Source organism: Gigantopelta aegis, chromosome 4 (assembly GCF_016097555.1).
Source record: "Gigantopelta aegis isolate Gae_Host chromosome 4, Gae_host_genome, whole genome shotgun sequence".
Classification (NCBI taxonomy): domain Eukaryota; kingdom Metazoa; phylum Mollusca; class Gastropoda; order Neomphalida; family Peltospiridae; genus Gigantopelta; species Gigantopelta aegis.
In genome coordinates this window covers 57,428,576-57,450,477 of record NC_054702.1, presented here as the reverse complement: position 1 = coordinate 57,450,477, position 21,902 = coordinate 57,428,576, and the positions used below count along the sequence as shown (strand labels likewise).

The 21,902-nt window shown below is 35.0% G+C and overlaps 1 protein-coding gene across 1 annotated transcript in view; it reads right to left on the bottom strand.

The window, feature by feature from the left end:
- Positions 1 to 5,803: 5,803 nt before the first annotated feature.
- LOC121370807 overlaps positions 5,804 to 21,902 on the bottom strand; it is a 100,040-nt gene continuing 83,941 nt past the window's right edge. Inside the window, exons 4-12 of the mRNA XM_041496284.1 lie at positions 21,283 to 21,381; positions 20,578 to 20,676; positions 17,291 to 17,389; positions 15,352 to 15,450; positions 14,547 to 14,645; positions 13,961 to 14,038; positions 11,514 to 11,702; positions 10,363 to 10,530; positions 5,804 to 9,212 (exon numbers count right to left, since the gene is read on the bottom strand). Of these exons, the coding sequence (XP_041352218.1) occupies positions 6,630 to 9,212; positions 10,363 to 10,530; positions 11,514 to 11,702; positions 13,961 to 14,038; positions 14,547 to 14,645; positions 15,352 to 15,450; positions 17,291 to 17,389; positions 20,578 to 20,676; positions 21,283 to 21,381 (3,513 nt within the window). The 3' untranslated portion in view covers positions 5,804 to 6,629. The remainder of the gene's footprint in view (positions 9,213 to 10,362; positions 10,531 to 11,513; positions 11,703 to 13,960; positions 14,039 to 14,546; positions 14,646 to 15,351; positions 15,451 to 17,290; positions 17,390 to 20,577; positions 20,677 to 21,282; positions 21,382 to 21,902) is intronic.

Here is a 21,902-nt window from a genome sequence, read left to right as displayed (position 1 = left end):
AGAATGATCGTTTCATTCGTGCAAATTTAATTTTACATAACATTTTTTGTTCGCGCAAAGTTTGGAGCACCATTTACTTGAATATAATGGGTTATGCAAAAAAAAAAAATGGGTGACTTGATTTTTTGTGTGTTTAACCGATAAATAGGTCACAAAGATTTTCAATTTTACATGGCCTGTAGTTCAACAGTAGAATCTTTTGCCAAGATGAAATTGGTTGTAGGGTTAATCCATCTTTCTTTTGTTGTAGGCTTAAAGGTGCAGACCCTAATTTCAGCCTATGAAAATGGAAACTAAGTTTGTTAATCTACAAAACTGTAACACATCTGATAAAGTGGGCCCATTGGGCTATTTCTCGCTACAGCCAGTGCACCACGACTAGTATATCAAAGGCTGTGGTATGTGTAATCCTGTCTGTGGGATGGTGCATATAAAATGATTCTATTTAATTGTTGCTAATCGAAAAAGAGAATGTCCATGAAGTGGGGTAACAGCATTCGTTGATTCCTCTCTCAATATCTGTGTGGTCCTTATTGGGCATATGTCCAACCACGACTATATAACCGTAAATAAAATGTGTGGTGAGTGCGTCATTGTTAAATAAAAGACCATTTGGCCAGCAGTTTTCTGTCTTTTACTGTGTTCTTTAACCATTGGTGCTCAAAGATTGTTATAAATAAAACATTTCCTTCAACATTTACTGGGAAATGGTACACTACAGTGCTGTCCTATGTATCGGCGCACCTAAGCATTCAAAAACCATTTTCTATGTGAACATTGTAAAATACTTAATAAAATGTGTCTCTCGCCAATGAAGCAGTGCATAATCTGAAATACACTACAAATTGTTTTATGTCTGTAGTAAATAAACATTTTAAAATTGTCCATAAATGTAGACACCCCCTTGTATCCAAAACGATTTGCATGTCCGGTGATTCGGCACAGTAGATATAGATCAGTGACCCTGCTATTTATAAACCGCCCATGACCTCACTTTGTAGCCCATAAAGGCTACACTATTGTCCCTGGATTATTTTAGTATTTTTTTGTTTTGTCTTGTTAAAAAATATTACTATTTAAATGAAAGATTACACATGTCCCCATCTCGTGATAGTTTCGGAATCGTTTTCTTGAGTGGCACAGTACTGCAGATGCATACATGTTCATTATCATGCATGGCTAAGATGCATACATGGATTTTTTTTTTCTCGGGTAGATTGTGCACACACATGGATCTTACTTCCCTTTTATTATTTTTTGTTTGTAACAATGCGACAATTGTGAACTGGAATGACTGTCAATTAAGATGTAAAACTTGTTTTGTTTGCATTTGTCTGTGTTTTCCTTTTCAGTTCAAATAAAAATAACCCAAAAAAATGAATTACTATAATTTTTAAAATGCGGGAACGGTGTTTTTAGACTGGTTTTAACATTCTTAATACCAATAAGGCTGACCTACTTTGCATTTATATACATGAAAGCAGGTGAATGATTTATTTTGAAATTATGATATAATTCTTGATAATTCTAAAATAAAATAATTGTACCCTTAACAAATATGTTGATATTTGATTAAACATTGAAAATGGAATTGAACTTTAATTTGTTAAAAACACTGACAACATGACAACGTCCTAAGCATACTTGAGCAAAATACCAAGTGTGCCAAATCACCGGACGCGCTGATACACCGGATGCACTCAACACATTTTATTTACGATTATATGGCATCAGACATAATATGGTTAATGGACTACACAGATATTGAGGGAGGAAACCCACTATCACCACTTCATGGGCTACTCTTTTTGATTAGCAGCAAGGGATCTTTTATATGCACCATCCCACAGGCAGGATAATACATACCACAGACTTTGTTACATCAGTTGTGGAGCACTGGCTGGAACGAGAAATAGCCCATTGGGTCCACCGACAGGGATCGATCCCAGACCGACTGTGCATCAAGCGAACGTTTTAGCACTGGGCTGCATCCCGCCCCAAGAAAAAAGAAGACAACAACATGTTTTAATTTAGCAAAAATACATTTAATGTACCAGTTATTTGTACATTCCAGTATTTAGCAATAATAATGATACAAAAATATGTTTTCCACAATGTAATACCTTTTTTGCCCAATGGTTTCTCATTGGTACCATAACAAAACATCTGTACAAAGTCTGTACACACAACCCTTGTTCCAAGGTTATATACATCATAAATAAACAAATTATAATAATAAATAATGTTGAAAAGTGATGCTCTGAATGGAATAAAGATCAAACATAAGTTCAGATTCCACAGGAATGGATGCAGTCATGGAATGTTTTTCATGAGATTCTACATCATAATATACTCAACAAAATTAATTGTCAGTAGATATTTACAGTATTTTTATTTAGATATGATACAAAAAAGAAGAAGGTTCTTCCATTTAAGGGGTCAATGATGGGTCAATGTTCTTAAACTTCTTTAAACAACAATTCAGAGCAAACAAACTGACAAGTAATATTACAAACCAACGTGTAATAAATCCTAGCCAAATGTGCTTTTCAGTAGTTATCCTAAATGCAAGAGTTTGTTTGTCTTGTTTAACAACACCACTGGAGCACACTGATTTATTTAATCATCTATTGGATGTCAAAAATTTGGTCTTTTTTGCCATATAGTCTCAGAGGAAACCTGCTACATTTTTTCCATTAGTAGCAAGGGATCTTTTATATGCATCATCCCACAGACAGGATAGCACATACCACAACCGTTGATATACCAGTTGTGGTGTACTGGCCAGAATAAGAAATAGCCCAATGGGCCCACAGACAGATATCTATCCCAGACTGACCATGCATCAAGTGAGCGCTTTACCACTGGGCTACGTCCAACCCCACTAAATGCAAGAAACCCAACAGTGTGTAAGCTTTTTACTGAAACAATGTTTAAAAGTAATGTGTGATCAGAACTTGCTAAAATAATAGAACACTATAAACAAAAAAATTGCTAAAAGTCAATTTTGTTGAGTACATTCTGGTTATCAAAACTGTATGCTGAATGAATGAATATCTTAATGGAACCTCAGCATGAACTATTGTCTATATGGTAAAGCAATGTATTTTTACTTTGTTTGCTTTAGTTCTTTGGATACAACATAGCTCTATTGTTCATATACTGTTTTTAACAAATATGATATTTAAATTACTACCAGATTTAATTATTACAAATGAAAAAGAATGGATATAAGAGTGAATACATGAATAAATGAGTGGATACATAAAGATTATAACTACAACTTATAGTTTTTTGCTATATGGCACTAAATTAGGTCTCTATCATTGCGCTGCATCTGTACTTGTGAAATCTAAACAAAAATTTTCTAAAATACAAGTTGTCTTTACTAAAGGAATGATGCTGTTCATGGAAATATTACTGAATAAATTAAAAGTTATATTTGCACCAACATAAATTAACAACAATTTCCATTATAAAGAGTTAAAATAGACTGGTAAATCCTTCTTTCAAAATGAAATAATACATGTTCCATTTTCTCCACAACAAATATTCAGCTTTTGTTACTTTAATGAAGTCTAGATGGGGTTTTTTCCTGTTGAAATACCATGCTGCTAATAAAATACGAGTTCAAAATCTGTATACTGAAAATGTTACTGAAACTTGTGTTAAAATATTCACATTCGAGTCTTCGTTTACTGTACACATATATTGTTTTACCTATGTTTCCATCGACTATAATGCTTGTTCTAATGATATTAAGAGCACTTTCATTCCAACCAGTTAGTCTCCTGTTCACCCAAGCTGATAAAAAAGTAAACTACTGAAATAATTTTACTGAAAGAAGAAAGCTAAATGATTAAGTTACATCCTGCTCCGAACTATTTTTCAATACAATTCTCAAACAAGTGTTAAAATAACCTGATATTAGAAACCAAAGAATGTCATTACAAAAGTATCAGTTTCCTTTCTTGTAATTCCACTGATATTTTATGCTAATATTTTGTGATTTTACAGTTGTTTCTTCCTATATAATTACATGTAACCATGTTTATAAAAAAGATAACTGTAACGTATAAATATACACTGCTATACACTAATCGAAGCCAAAATAATTTGGTTAGTCAAGCCCTGCTAGTTTATATCAGCAAACATGACTAAATTAGTGTTCTGTACTAATAATGAATAGTAAAATGTACAAAAACAGTTTCTACAATATTCCACACATAAAGACTTCTCAAGTCATTCAGACATATTCGAAACCAAACGAATCTGATCAAATGTAAACAATTTTTAGCACCATTGGTGATTAAACGAATAATGATTTTACCAACTATGGTATTTGCACTCTAAGGTCTTTGGTAAATTCTTATAATGAACATACTTGAGTATCTTCCAGAAATGATTTTGTATGTATGAGGGAGGGTGGGAAGAAGGTATAGGCAAGGAGAGGCACCAAATCCAATTATTGTTTTATGCCGTATGAATATCCTGGATTGTTTTGCACTGCAGCAGCAAATCCAGAGGTGGATTCTGTGCATCTTCACCCCTTCCTAGCTCTGCAAATGATCCAATACAATAATAGTATTGTAAACGGATAGTCTGGCAAACGCCCCCCACCCCCTTTCCCCACACCTTTTTTTTTAAAGTTGTATCCCTCGTAAGAAAATCCTTGTTGCTGCTCTGGCTTGATACTCAAAACATACTCAAGTCAATGTTTGATACATATCTATGTACTTTGACTTAATGACTTGAGTATGTTTATGAATAATAAGCCTGTACTAAAAATACAATGAAATTAGTTACTGCTTTTGTACCGGCCACCAGTTTTTAAGCAGCCATCTTTGTTAAGTCTACATTTTAATACTTCCAAATCATCTAATATAGTATAAACTAACCTGTATTAAGCAGCCACCTGCTTTTAAAAGACCATTTTTTGACACTGTTTGGTGGCTGTTTAACACTAAGTGATCATTTCTGAAACAACCCTCATTAAAGTTAAATAAAATAAAATAAATGACCGATTACAAATGTTTGGCTATGTATCTTTTGTAAAGTAGGCCTACATTCAGTTACTAATTAATACAATAAATTAAATTAGTTTTACTACAACACTTTGTAGTTGTATGTCAGTAAACATTTAGGACCAAACTTATAAAAACCATTTATCTTAAACAAAGGTGTTAAGCATTGTATATATATGTAGTTAGATGCATTTAAGGCAAAAACAGACTTCGTAAATTTGGTCCTTCGTTTTCAGGACAGACAAATATTAACATAATGACACGGACATGACAATGCATTAACCAAATGGTTTGACTTGGGGTCTCTACTACTCTCTAGTATTATCTGCCTATAATTACAAGGCCATTTCTCTAGTCAATTTTGTCTCTAGATGACAATATACAAAATAAGATAATACAAAATATGCATATAATAACAATAGTATAGTAGTAAATCAAGCAAAGTATAAATCATAAAGTTTGTTTTAAATGGGCATTTAAAAAAGAAAGAAAGAAGAAAGTGAAAAAAAACCACTCTAAATTTACACCCATTTAGAAGAGAACAAAATAAATATTTTTAAAAGATTTAGTTTCTACGTGCTTCTTTTTAACAGACATTGAAATTAGCACAATGTCGAGTAACCCATGTGCAGGTTACCATCAATTACGGATCCGGTAACCTATAGTCCATCCCACAGGGAACGCCTTTTTTTTCATACTATGGAATTTACTACAAGATATTTATTTTTGAGCAGACTGTTTTCTAAATTGTGCATTAAAATAGTGGGTTTTTGGGGTCATTTCCAAAACACTTTTTACTTTTTTTCTTACATCAAACCAAACTGAAATGATTTACAAAAAACATTTTTGTAGGAGGATGGGACGGACTATACATGTATAGGTTACGACACATTTATCAAGTTTACATTTCCCCATTATCATTTCTTCATAAACATGTTCGTAGTTTAATGATTGTTATCAATTCATATCACTGCTCTCATTATACTGATACTTGTGTGTGTGTGTACACTTTATATTTAAATAGACTACAATTGATAAAAATTTAGGTGGTGGTGTTTTTGTTCAAATACATTTGCAAATACCATTCTGGACTTTCTTGACATGTGGTAACCTCCTGGTAACCAGAATGACCATTCTTGACTTATTTCAATGTCCGTTGTAATAATTTCATCAAGATTAGTTTTATTGATCAATATCAAAACAAATGCATTTTTGGACAGAGTTTTCTAATACTTGAGGTTCAGACAGCCCACTCTAGTGTTTAAACTTCGGACAGTCTTCTACATTTAAGATTTCAACAGTTTTTGTTTTTGTACAGAAACCATGGAAGATTGGTTTAGAATGATCTTGAATCAAAGGTGTAAACTAGAACAGGACATTTTCTTAAACAACAAAGGCTTTTACCGTTTACTCATATGCTTAGCCTATATTTTTAAAGTAGAAAGGTTTAAAATGCAAAAAATCTCTTGCAACAAACAAAAAATCTACTGAGCTATTAAAGGTTGAAATAATAGGCAAGTATACAGAAATATCTAGAAAATTAGTACTGATTAATTTAAACAAATAACTGTGGTGACAAAGTAACTGAACGTGCGATGTTCATTTTCACACATCACTGCCATTGACTGGGTCGTAATGAATAACAGATGGATTATAATCCCCATAGTTTTGAGCACTACTGTACTGTTCACTGTTACGGAGTTTCTCTGCTGCCTCTAACAACTTGTGCTGATACCAGCTGTTCACGTGTGACTGGACGCTGTTCTGGTGTTGTCGTGTCTGTACCCGCTCGTAATCTGGATGACTGGTTGGAGAAAACGGCGAGTTCGTGTGACTCGCATTTGGAGAACTAACGGAAAGGCTACGATCAGTGAGGCTTCGGTCCATGCTGAACGACGACGATGGGGTGTTACTGTTGCTAGGCAACCCATTTTGATTTGAGTCGGTGTGTGGCAGCTTCGCCTTGCTGCTGTAACCGGAATCCTGATTGCTGCTACAGGTGGAGTTCTCCTTGCTCGTGTTGGTGTAACCTGGGTTGAACACAGAGGAGCGGGTGTACGAACTTTCATGATGTAAGCAGCTGCTTGAACTGTTCGATACATCATTACCGTACCCGTTACTCGTTTTAACACCATTAAAGCTGTTGCCATAGTTACTGGAAGAGTCTTTATGGTTTAAGGAACTGTTGAAATTGCCTCGATTGTCCACAGAATTACCTGTCACTGATTTGCCAGACGCACTATTTGAAGTGATATTGCCACTGTAATTGCTGACAACGGTGAAAGATTTGTTATAGGAAGTGTTGTTGCTAAGGTAGGAATAAGATGGCAGATGAGATGGACAGGGTGAATTTCGACTAGACTGGTCCAACCCACCTTCCAGCAGATTGTTTTCCGATTTGCTGTGAAACTGCTGACCTGCTCTGTTGTCTGCAGACTTATAATTATAGCTGTCTCCGTTTATTCCGTACATACTTCTATACGACTGTTTCTCTTTAGCAAAAGGAGAAATAGTCCCATAATTCCTTTCTCTGCTCTCGTCGGAACTCTTCCACCCATTCACAAACTGATGTCTATCAAGAGGGGAACGATTCACAGGTTCGCGATTTTCTTTGACATTTGCACTGTCATGATTAACTCTTATATACACACTTTCAGAGTTTCCTCTTTCAATGGAATTTAAAACAGAGCTGACATATGGATTCTTGTTGGTACTACTAGCAGCAGACGTGTTTGGAATTCTGTAAGGAATGCCATGTCTGTACTGCGGGGCTGCGTGACTATTTGCAACTGCACCACCTGCTGCATTCAGATTGACATTTCTACCAAGAGGCCTAGCTTTACCAACCACATCTTCCAGTGTCCTGTCGGTGCTCTTACTCCTCGTTAAGTTCTGTGAAAATGAACCGTCATTCTCCAGCAGTGCATCTGAAGACAAAGTCCTTGTAGGGTACACTGACGACTGGTCCCGGTAGTACGACCGGTATTCACCCTGATCACAGTACGTTCTGCTGTTCGACACCGCCACATGCTGCTGGTTCACACTGGGTGTCGAATAAGCCAGGCAAGGTTTGGGACTCACTGCTGGTTTTGATTGTCCAGTGCCGACGTGGGAGGGTCTGTAGGGGAACTCCCTGGCACTGGACGGGTTATTTAGATTTAGGGGTCCCCTTTCGGGTAAATTTGGCTTCGGACTTGATGTACGATTTTTAAGTTCACTCGAGTCCGTTTGACTTCGAACCATCTTTGATGGTGTCCACACACCATAGGGACTGCCTTCTCTCGACAGACTTTCCCTAACATGCGGACTGCTCACTCTCGACTGAGATGTGGCCATTGGTTTCTGAGACACAGAAGAGGGCTGCCACGACTGAGATGAGGGCAATCGCTTTGGAATGGCACCTTGATCTCTCTTCACATTACGGATGTCTATGGGAATTGTCCCAGGAGGACGACTTACGTTAGAGTTCGTATTAGACGACTTCACGTCGAGAAACCCTCCTCCTGGTGTAAACTGGGCAGTGGGACTCTGTGTGTTATGTACTGGAGAGGCACCATCTGCCTGTCTCTCCGGGTCTCTGACATGCACCTCGGCGTGAGTGACAGTTGTACTCCCTCGGTCTCTGCGCCGAGATGCATCTTTAGACAGGGGAATCTGCCAGCCACGAATCTGCTGCATTGCGGCTTGGCGAGACTCATAGAAGTCCCTTTTCCTGAACTTGCCACTGTAGTCTGACTGCGAAAGTGTCTCATCTGATCGAGACCGAAACAATCTCCCATTGGCAGTTTCGTGAAAGTCTGAGAATATGTTGCGTGGGGGCAGGGCCGAGTCATCGTGGTGATGGTCGAGACAGTGGCCGTACGATGACAGCTTTGTCTCCAGCCATGTCTGGATCTGTTCGTTGTACTGGTTCATCAGGCTCTTGGCGTCACGGCGTTCGTTGTACAGTCTCTGAGTTATCCGCTCGTGACAAGCCTGGTGCTCGTTTCCCAGTCTCTCTTTGGTCAGTTTGTCAATGGCGTACACCTGCTGGGTTGTCTGCCGGTCGAGGTGGTCAAGCTGACCCTTGAGGACCTGGTGTGAGGCGTCGATGTAGTCATACACTTTCTCCTTGTGGTCATCTATCTTGTGATCCAGTCTGGTCAGAGCTGGCCCACACTGGCACAGTGGAGCGTAACCTACTGGACCCTGCAGAAAACAACAAAATGTAAAATAACAAATGGACCCTACCAAAAAAAAGAAGAAAAAGAACAAGAGTCATTAGTACAATGGATACTATATATATCAGTTAAAGAATTGACCTTGATTATGTTTAAATATGCAATAATCATTAGTACAATGGATATTATTAATGTTATCCCTAATATCAGTTAAAGAATTGATCTTGATTATGTTTAAATATGCAATAATCATAAGTACCATGGATACTATTCATGGTGTCCCTAATATTAGTAATATAAATTGATCTTGATTATGTTTAAATATGCAATAATCATTAGTACAATGGATACTATTCATGGTGTCCCTAACATCAGTAATATAAATTGACCTTGATTATGTTTAAATACACAATCATTATTCCTTGAAATGAAACATGAATTTGTTTATTTTGCCGTGTAAAGTCTGTCACAACAAAAATACTGTTTAGTAAACCCAAAGAGACTGGTGTCATTAAATATTCATTCATTCACCTAACACCTGTTAGTGAGAGCATCTATAAACAGTGACCTTTTCAATATAATAGAAAACAATATACATGTATTTAACTAAGGTTCAAATAGCCTGTTATGGGGTCCCAGAGTGAAAAAGAAGCAAATACACCTAATCACACACAAAAAGAGAGAAAACAACACATTAAAAATCACTGCAACAGAATAACACTGAACAATGTCATAAAAAATAAAGCTAACCAACAAAAGAGGTTAAAAAAATAAACCCTCCAAAACCATTGGGCTTGAACTTGAAATTGTGTCATCACGGGAATATGGAATCCCATTTTTGTAGGTGGGCAGGCTGGTTTTCCCCTCAATTTAAAGAAAAATGTCTGAATTTAGAGAACAACATTTATTCATATTAGCATTACTGCCAAACAGCTATATAGCAATGCAAATGAATCACTATGCATTTTTACATGGATTACAACTAATTTTGAGATTAGAATGATGGAAATACATGGTAAAAAAGGTCTCAGGTTAGCCCATCTTGCTTGAATATCTCTATCATTTTTGCTCTAGCACTGGGGAGGGGGGGGGGGGGGGGTGTGTGCAATTGCTTCCCACTTCACCCCATCTTACATGCTTATGTGTGACATGCAAGACCCCCTAAAACGTGTACACACCTGTTTGATGTTTCCTGCCAGGTCCCGATAGTACTGGACGCCTGTCTTAGGCACATACTGACTGAAGAACCCCTGAACAGGTTTCTTCCAGGGCTGAGCCGGGGGTTCTCCATCAGGTGTCTTTACACCAGTGCCTGGGTGCGGGCTCATCCTGCCCTTGTCTTTTTCCTGAAATTATATTCAAATAATGTGAGGTGAAACTAAGCATGATGATTTTATTACTGATTCCTATATACGCATGGTTGGGATGGAAAATCACCAAAACAATCAAGCGAATGGGACAATGGGTCCACTGTGGGTATTATTTGATCCTTTGAACAAAACACCTCAGGTGAACAGTCTACTGACTGAGATAAATCCAGGCCTTTGGATTTCACAGAAAGAAAGAAAGAAATGTTTTATTTAACGATGCACTCAACACATTTTATTTACGGTTATATGGCATCAGACATATGGTTAAGGACCACCCAGATTTGGAGAGGAAACCTGCTGTCGCCACATAGGCTACTCTTTTATGACAGGCAGCAAGGGATCTTTTATTTGCACTTCCCACAGGCAGGATAGCACAAACCATGGCCTTTGTTGAACCAGTTATGGATCACTGGTCGGTGCAAGTGGTTTACACCTACCCATTGAGCCTTGCGGAGCACTCACTCAGGGTTTGGAGTCGGTATCTGGATTAAAAAACCCATGCCTCGACTGGAATCCGAACCCGAACCACGATGCCACCGAGGCTGGTTTGGATTTCACAGAAACGACTGTTTCCGGTACCATGTCAGTAAAATCATGGTACCAAATTTTGTTTTCCATGATTATTATGTGAATATGACTATTCAACAAAAATAATATATATATATAATTATTTTTAAAAACCAGTTTCCGATCAGTTCCCATGATCACAAGGCATGGAACCAAAAAAGTGTTTCCCATGAAATTTGAAATCTTATGGCTTGTAGATCCCAGTCCAGATAGCAGTTTATAGCATCATGGAGCACTCGCATCAACATAATGTATGGCGTGAAAAGTAATCTTTTCTCTGATAATGTTACATATCTTCTTCTTTTTTTGAAGGAAAATCTTTTCTCTAATAAAGATACATATCTTCTTTTTCTTTTTTTGAAGAAAAATCTTTCTCTGATAAAGATATATACCTTCTTTTTCTTTTTGAAGAAGAAAAATCTTTTCTCCTTTTCAGGTTTATCAGTCTTGAGTGGCGGTTGATCTTCAGGGACAATGATCGGTCCATCAATATTGTCAATTTGAACTTCATCTTTAAATGTCACATTAGCATGATGGTGTGTTTTAGGGTTCGTCCGGTCTCGCCGTGAAGACGATCGTGGCTGCAAACAAAATAACACTGGTTTATTAATGTCAATATGGGTACAAGGGTCAACATTTTCACCTTTAAGTTAACAAAATAACACTGGTTTATTAATGTCAATATGGGTACAGAGTCAACATTTTCACCTTTAAGTTAACAAAATAACACTGGTTTATTAATGTCAATATGGGTACAAGGGTCAACATTTTCACCTTTAAGTTAACAAAATAACACTGGTTTATTAATGTCAATATGGGTACAAGGGTCAACATTTTCACCTTTAAGTTAACAAAATAACACTGTTTATTAATGTCAATATGGGTACAAGGGTCAACATTTTCACCTTTAAGTTAACAAAATAACACTGGTTTATTAATGTCAATATGGGTACAGTCAACATTTTCACCTTTAAGGGTTTACAATATGGGTCAAACATTTTCACCTTTAAGTTAACAAAATAACACTGGTTTATTAATGTCAATATGGGTACAAGGGTCAACATTTTCACCTTTAAGTTAACAAAATAACACTGGTTTATTAATGTCAATATGGGTACAGTCAACATTTTCACCTTTAAGTTAACAAAATAACACTGGTTTATTAATGTCAATATGGGTACAGAGTCAACATTTTCACCTTTAAGTTAACAAAATAACACCGGTTTATTAATGTCAATATGGGTACAAGGGTCAACATTTTCACCTTTAAGTTAACAAAATAACTGGTTTATTAATGTCAATATGGGTACAAGGGTCAACATTTTCACCTTTAAGTTAACAAAATAACACTGGTTTATTAATGTCAATATGGGTACAGAGTCAACATTTTCACCTTTAAGTTAACAAAATAACACCGGTTTATTAATGTCAATATGGGTACAAGGGTCAACATTTTCACCTTTAAGTTAACAAAATAACTGGTTTATTAATGTCAATATGGGTACAAGGGTCAACATTTTCACCTTTAAGTTAACAAAATAACACTGGTTTATTAATGTCAATATGGGTACAGAGTCAACATTTTCACCTTTAAGTTAACAAAATAACACTGGTTTATTAATGTCAATATGGGTACAAGGGTCAACATTTTCACCTTTAAGTTAACAAAATAACACTGGTTTATTAATGTCAATATGGGTACAAGGGTCAACATTTTCACCTTTAAGTTAACAAAATAACACTGTTTATTAATGTCAATATGGGTACAGAGTCAACATTTTCACCTTTAAGTTAACAAAATAACACTGGTTTATTAATGTCAATATGGGTACAAGGGTCAACATTTTCACCTTTAAGTTAACAAAATAACTGGTTTATTAATGTCAATATGGGTACAAGGGTCAACATTTTCACCTTTAAGTTAACAAAATAACACTGGTTTATTAATGTCAATATGGGTACAGTCAACATTTTCACCTTTAAGTTAACAAAATAACACTGGTTTATTAATGTCAATATGGGTACAAGGGTCAACATTTTCACCTTTAAGTTAGCAAAATAACACTGGTTTATTAATGTCAATATGGGTACAAGGGTCAACATTTTCACCTTTAAGTTAACAAAATAACACTGGTTTATTAATGTCAATATGGGTACAAGGGTCGACATTTTCACCTTTAAGTTAACAAAATAACACTGGTTTATTAATGTCAATATGGGTACAGTCAACATTTTCACCTTTAAGTTAACAAAATAAAACTGGTTTATTAATGTCAATATGGGTACAGTCAACATTTTCACCTTTAAGTTAACTCCAGCAAGAAAACTTTAAATAAAGTTGGATGAATTGTTATCCACAAATGTAAGAGTGATACAAACAACAATGCAAAAAGAATGAAATATTCCCACTGATAGTGATGAATCTTTGTGAAAATATGAGTCACATAATAATGTTGAAAAAACAGAAGTTTGTTTGTTTAATGACACCACTAGAGCACACTGGTTTCTTAATCATCAGCTACTATTTGATAATTCTAACATACAGTCGCAGAAGAAACCCACTACATTTTTCCATTAGCAGCCAGGGAGATTTTATATGCATTTTTTCACAGACAGAACAGCACATATCACAATCATTGGGTACTGGTTGGGATGGGGAAAAAAATCAAATCAGAGAATGAGTTCACTAAGGGCAAGCACTCCACTAACTGATCTAGATCCCATCCTGCTACTGGTAGTGATAAATCCTTGAAAAACGTACAACATAAAAAAAATACCTCATTAATAAATTAGAGTATACACTATTAAAACATTATGATAATTGGAAGTATTTCCTTACCCGAGAAAAAGATGTAACAATAAGGATAATCTCGGGATGTTCCTTCCGTCTAGCAACATCTATGGCTGATTCATTTTGCTGTGAAAACAAAAATTATAATTATATTTTATATTTATCAGTGGTCAAATGAAAAAACAATTAATGTTGGACTGGCTTGTCATATCTATTACAAATATTTTAATTAATTTCTTTAAAGTGAAAATAAAGTATAATAAACTTTACATTATTGATAAATGTAATAGTCTTAACAGCATGATAAAATGTAATTATTTCAAGTTCATATTATGGACTTAATATGAAACCTTACTAGATTACTCTCATTATTCAAGATTGATTGAAAACATAATTTATTGAATAAACAACAAAAGGATTGGGCACAAGTTTGCCAACTTATGTTAGGTCCTCTCCTAATAATCCAAGATGTTTGTGGGGGGTTTTGGTGCACATTTGCTGATTATGATGTCTGGTTTGTGTGCTAAACAAATACTTGCCCCTAAATAGTAATCACAAAATAACACATTACCAAAATACAGTCTTCAATAGAAGTTAATCTGATATAGTTTTAAACGTTAACACTTCTGTTTACCTTGTTTTTTATTGATACATCAATGGCACCTTCCACCAAGAGTTTAGCTATCTTGCGACGCTTTAAAGCAGATGCGATATGCAATGCAGTGTCACCATTCTGCAGTAGACAAAAATAAAGGAATACAAAAAAAATAGCAATGATATTTACTTACATAATAAAAGGAAAAAAAAGAAAGAAATGTTTTATTTAACGACACACTCAACACATTTTAAATACGGTTATATGGCATCAGACATATGGTTAAGGACCACACAAATATTGAGAGGAAACTCGCTGTCGCCACTTCATGGGCTACTCGTTCTGATTAGCAGCAAGGGATCTTTTATATGCACCATCCCACAGACAGGATAGCACATACCACGGCCTTTGATATACCAGTCGTGGTGCACTGGCTGTGACGAGATAATAAAAGGTCACACTATTTTGTAGAGAAACAACAAAGACTGAATTATCTCCCATGTGTAGTGTCTAAGATCTAAATGATACTAATTAAACTGGTCATGATAATTAATTGCAAAATTCAGTGATGACTGTATACGATGTCAAACTATATAGTTCAAAATATACACAAACTAAATTTTTTTTAGAAGAAATTCCACTGATATAATATAAAATACACTGCTTAAATTATTTATCATATCCATATCAACGGTCACTGACTTATAACAATAAAAAACCTTAACTATTAGTTCCCAAAAAATCCTGTTCAGACTGAGTCTCCTCAAAATAATAACTTTATATTCATCTTGTAACACAAATAATAATTTTTTGTTTAAGTTGTACTATAAAACAATGAGCTTACCTTATTCTGTTCATTCAGATTACACTTGGCACTGAGAAGAATTCGAGTAACACCAGCATGGCCGTAACGGGCCGCAGTATGCACTGCAGTGTCACCATACTACAATACAAATACAACTATCAATATACAATCAAAGTTATACAAATAGAGATTATTCTACTAGATTCTGTGTCATACTGTTTACGAAATGAGTGTCAGGATTCTTGTATTGTCCAAGCGAGAAGTCATTTTGGAAGCGATTACACAGAATTAAGACTAGGAAAGCCACATTATGTTATGACATTGCTTCCCAAAATTACGTCATTCATTGGTCACATGAAATACTTTTTCCCTGTATATCTTGAACTATGTGGATAATAATTATCAATATACTATCAAACTTTAATAACTACAATAAATGTTTCCTAGCAGAAGCTGGAAAGACCTAAATAGTCTGGTTAACAGCGCAAATAAAATTACACAGACCTTTCGTGTCGAAAATATGAGAAATGAAACTGAAGAAAAAATTAAGCAACAAGATATTAGTCTTGCTTTTATTGAATATTATTCATAACATTTTAATATTTTGTGTTATTGATCACACTGCTTTGTTTCCTTTCTCTAATACTGAGGTCAACCTTTTTGGGGGGACTAACGACAGCTCCCATGTTTCAATTCTACCTACTGTCCACTTGCACATCTCAGTCAATATCTCTCCAACCACAATATGTCAGAGATGAAATAACCGTGTACAAAAATTTAAACACTTTGTAGCCTTGAAAGTTGAGGGGGTTTGTGAGCTTTGCATCAAAGAAAGAGAACAGGAACAGTATTCAGGTGACACTAAAATCCAATCTTCTGATAAATAACAGAGATTTTTCATTCCTTCTCTAATAATGATTTGTGCCTAACATCTGCCATTACCCATTTACAGTGTGCTTCATATGGTTATATCATAGAGTGGTAAAACAAATAAAAGACTGGCTGAACAGAAAGGTCAGTGAAAAATGGGACTTTGAAGTCTAGAGTGAAATCTTTTAACCATATAACATGCGATCACATGCATGTGATTTGTGTGCAGTGTCATGTTAAAGTCTCAAGGCATTGTTAAAGTTAATTTTGTTTAACAACACTACTAGTGCACATTGATTAATTAATAATCAGCTGTTGGATGTCAAACATTAGGTGATTCTGACATATAAACTTAGAGAAGAAACCTATTACATTTTTCCATTAGTAGCAATTGATCTTTTATATACACTTTTCCAGAAACAGGACACCACATACCACAGCCTTGTTTATATGCCAGTTGTGGTGTACTGGTTGGGACTGGAAAACCCCTAATTGGAGAACAGTCTTGATGGCCTTCAATACACCAGTCACGAGGCACTGGTTGGAGACATTGATAGATACTTGAATCTAGACTTTACAAGTTTTATAAGCTTAAGGCCTGGAATCACTGCCTTCTACTTGAAAGTCGACTGTTCTAACCACTGGATCATGGATAAAGTGAAACATTTGGCTGGGTAAATGTTGGTTGAGAACTCACATTGTTAAAGTTAAAGTGAATGATTTGGTAGAGTACTGTCGGTTAAGAACTCACAGACTGCTTTAAAGTTGACTGTTCTAACCACTGGATCATGGATAAAGATTAAGTGAATGATTTGGCTGAGTAAATGCTGGTTGAGAACTCACATTGTTTTTGATGTCTGTGTTACAGCTGTATGCCAGCACAACTCACTGCTTTCTGCTGTAAAGTCGACTGTTCTAACCACTGGATAAAGATTAAGTGTATGATTTGGTAGAGTAAATGTTATTTAAGAACTCACATTGTTTTTGAGGTCCGTGTTACAGCTGGCATACAGCAGAACTCGCAGACTGCTTTAAAGGCGACTGTTCTAACCACTGGACAAAGATTAAGTGAATGATTTGGCTGAGTAAATGTTATTTAAGAACTCACATTGTTTTTGAGGTCCGTGTTACAGCTGGCATACAGCAGAACTCGCAGACTCTCATTGTGACCGTTCTGACTGGCGAGGTGCAGCGCCGTGAATCCAGTCTGAAACAATGAATGAATGAATGAATGAATGTTTAACGACACCCCAGCACGGAAAATACATCGACTATTGGAGTTTAAAACAGTACCGGTTATATAGTGAGTGTTAACACGTTAAAACACAGACTACCAGTATCACAGTTACTGTAAATAATAATAGTCCCTTACCTTAATTAGTACTGCTTTATTATAACCAGTGCAATATTGTAATCAGTGGTTTTGGTACACCGAGTAATTCCAGTCTTTAGCTGAAATATTTTTGATTATTACAGCTTTTATGAACGTTAAGATGACACATTACTTACGACTTCTTGCTTATATTATTGGTATTTCTGGTGCTAGCAGTGTTTGTAGTAGCTTCAAATACATTTTATTCCTGTACCCGTGAAAAACGTACAAACTTGGGTTAGTGACTTTTAAAAAAGTGCTTATTGTTTGAAAATCAGTAGAGAGGATGAAACTGCTCTTCTAAAATTATGTAAGTGCACAATTGCTCTCAGCGACAAATTCACAGTAATTTCCTGTAAATTAGCAATAATGGCTTGTGATGAGAAAATAGTTTTGTGCAAGCACACACTAGCAAGAGCAAATTAATCGCATCAAACCACAAGGATTGTAAAAATGCTTTGTAGTAATCTGGGTACTATACTTTTAAACCGCTTTACAAAATTTACTCAATCAAGCTTAGCGGGTAATATCAACATAAGTATAAAAATTGCCACGAAAGTTAAACTTCATCTGTAATAGTACATGATAAAGCTATATACAAAATTTCAGTTCAATATCTCAAGGCCTTCTAAAAAAGAAGTCCGGAAAACCAATTTTCACATTGCCTAAGTTCAAGGGCCATAACTCCTTCAAAAATGGGTAAATCACCATGAAAGTCAAACTTAATCTGTAACAGTACATGATAAAGCTATACACAAAATGTCAGGTTAATATCTCAAGACCTTCTGAAAAAAAAAGTCCGCAAAACATATGTGGGACAGACAGACAGGACGGAGATGAAACCTATAGTCCACTCCGGTTGGACCAGAAGGGAACTAATAATATTTTTATTTTATATACTGGGTAATATATCAGATAGTGTACCATATGTACGAACATTGCATATACCATTCAGTTTAGAAGAGTCTTTGCAATGACAAGGCTTATCTTTATATTGGAAATCTTATTATTCAGTTAGAATTAGGATGCAACTGTAATGTTTGTTTTTACATTTAAACAATTTTTGTGGCTGTTAACATATTAACATTTAAATAATATTAAATAAACTTAAACACACAAATACTGTACTACTACAGCTTTAATGGAACAGACTCTAGTTTTAACCCGTGGAAATTAACACTAAGTTTAATTAATCTACAAACCTGTAACACATTTGGATAAAGTTACAACTGAGTGAAACCTGAGTCTGTGACTTTGAAATGGTCATATACCCTCTAAAAATAGACTAAAACTCAACTCCATAAACGTTATTTCTCAGACGCACATGCATTTTTAAAAATATGAGAAATGCATTTTGTGATATTCAAAACACCAGGATGACCAAAAACACTTTGAATGTATGGAAATCGATAATCTAAACCATAAAATCTAAGTAAAGTATGATTTTAGTTATCAAAAACGGCTATAATAGTAAAAAATATGTCTTAGTGTTTAAAAACTAGGGTATGTCTCTTTAATAAACTAGTGTTTACACTATTCACTATTCTGTTCAGTTATCAATGCAAATTTAAACATATGCTATCAGTTTGTAATGCGATTTCGACACATATTAGTTTCAAAGAAATGCAAATTAGTGGGGACATTACAAAGGAAATACAGCAACCCAATATGCCTGTATGCGATAACTGTTGCTTTAGAATGTCAGCAACATGTAACTGTCTTTTACAACATTGGGTACTACCTAATTAAATCTACTTTTAAAGATGCTTTCTCACATTTTAAAAAAGTTTGTTTTGTTTAACAACACCACTAGAACACATTGATTTATTAATCATTGGCTACTGGATGTCAAGCATTTGGTAATTTTCACATTTTAAAAATTAGAATATTCTTATTAGATGAAGGACAGACAGACAGACATTACTACAGCCATAATATTTTCATGTTTCTCTTACTAATACTTTATACTGGCTGTCAATGCATTAAAAATAATTATCACTGTTATAAAATATTTATGTAACTATTGTGTTTTCTTTTGTGTTTGTATGTGTGTGAGTAATTCCAAGAATGTTTAGGATGTATTTACACATACACTTAAACAAAGAAAACATAGTAACATAATTTTTTCAAAACAATATCATATGGGCAATGTCAAAGTCAATGTTTAGAAAATCATAATGAAGTATGCTTGATACTTTTGCTGAATAAAACTACCCGGTACTAGTATTGTTCGCCAAATAAGCTGCTCAAGCCATGGCATACAATCTACATGCTGGACTCTTCAGTCTCTCGAAGGCCATAAGGTGCAAAACAAGACAAGATGAGCTATTCTGTAAGCTACGTTATTATCCATTAAAGGCTTTTAAAGGAGACATCGCTGGCACTATAATTTGTGATATCTCCTGAGATATTCTCCAAGGAGATATCGCTTCTTATAATCTTGATTGGTAAAATTTTAATCACACGACATTATTTTGTTAAGTCACTGTATATGTTTCAGTGCTAAACCTATCATGCCACTGTCGTTCTGCTAGTTAATGAGTGTACTGCTGCCAAATATAGTGAAATTCAACCCACATTACTGACACTGTTTGCAATTGTCGTAAATGAAAAGAATGATAATGGATGATAAAAAGAATACCCCCCTCGTGTCTTATGATATCATAATTTATCAGCACTTTTATTAACTGGTGCTGATAAATTATAATATCACAAGACACGAGGGGAGTATCCTCTATCTATTCAAAATATTCCTGACATACAGTATTAATATTACATAAGATTTTTGTTTTTGAAACACCTAGAAGAGTGAAGTGAAAAAGTCACACTCTTCAAATTGCAGAGGACTGGAAAATCATACTCCTCAAAATAATAGGAGTTGGTGGGGAAATGCAGTTTATTTGAATTATAAGGCATACAGGGACACAGTTGTGCTTGGCTCCTCAGAAAAAAAGAAAAAAAAGAAAGTCTATTAAAGATGACCAAGAACAAGAATAGAAACACAATGATGAGGCTTCACTCACCTTGTTTGGGATGAAGACACTGGCATTGTGTTTGATCAGCATCTGTAGAGAGCGGCTGTACCCATTCCATGCAGATTCGTGGACGGCAGTGTTACCATGCTGTTAAACACAACAGTCAAATCAAATGTTTGTAACAAGGATGTCAGATTATCAAACACTTGGGAACATTAACCAGCTCTCTACTTTAATAATAAAGCAACAACAACAAAAAATTGAAAAAAGGAGAGAAGAAAGTACTGTATATTAGCATGTTTCAAGCCATATTAGTGTTCTATCTTATACATATGGTTCTGCTGTAAATATGCCCAAGACATTTGTGCTTGAACCTTTGATGGATGTGAACATGTGTCGGATGTTTAATTTATGAACAAATATCTTAACAAATAACATGAAAACATTCCTGTGCACCAAATATAAATTGATCTCAAACCAGATAAATTGATCTCAAACCAGTTTGTACATGGTTGAAATGTAACAAAGATGATAACACCATAATTGTGCAAATTGTTTACAAATGACCAATAAATAATTTCTTTAAAAATATTTTATTTTTTCTTTCATTACCATTAAACATAAATTGCACCTTGTTATGTGTACAGGGACTTTTTAGCATGAGTATAATTCATAACATAGTCTCAAGAGAAATAATTATTGGTGTTACGTACAGGTTGGTAATGTTTATAAATAAGACAAACTCATCTATACCTGGTCCTGAATATCCATTGAGCATCCCTCTAAAGCCAGGATCTCAATGACCTCTGCATGACCTTGGGATGCAGCTCTATGCAAAGCAGTGAATCCAATCTGCAATAATTATGAAATAAAATTAATAGTCACAAATAAAATTTATAAAAATTAAATAATTGTCATGGCATTTCCCAGCTATTTAACTATATTTTGTGGTACTGAAAAAGTACTATTACATACACAAGATCTCTTGCAATAAATTAAAATAGCCTATTTTTGGCAGCAAGTAGTTTTTTCTCTGACAATTTAGTGTTACATTTCTTAAATATTTGATATCTAAACAGTATCAGATTAAAGAACACGCTGACATGAAAAGCTATACATGTAGGTCTATTTTTGTTTTGTGAACGTTACGAGGAAATATAGTGTTAGTTTAGCCTCAGTTTATTAATACGTGTACATACTTTAAACTGTCATTTATTTTTTCAAGTGAAATAGTGCACATTTATTTTCAATTAAAAAGAAAGAAAGAAATGTTTTATTTAATGACGCACTCAACACATTTTATTAACGGTTATATGGCGTCAGACATATGGTTAAGGACCACACAGATTTTGAGAGGAAACCCGCTGTCGCCA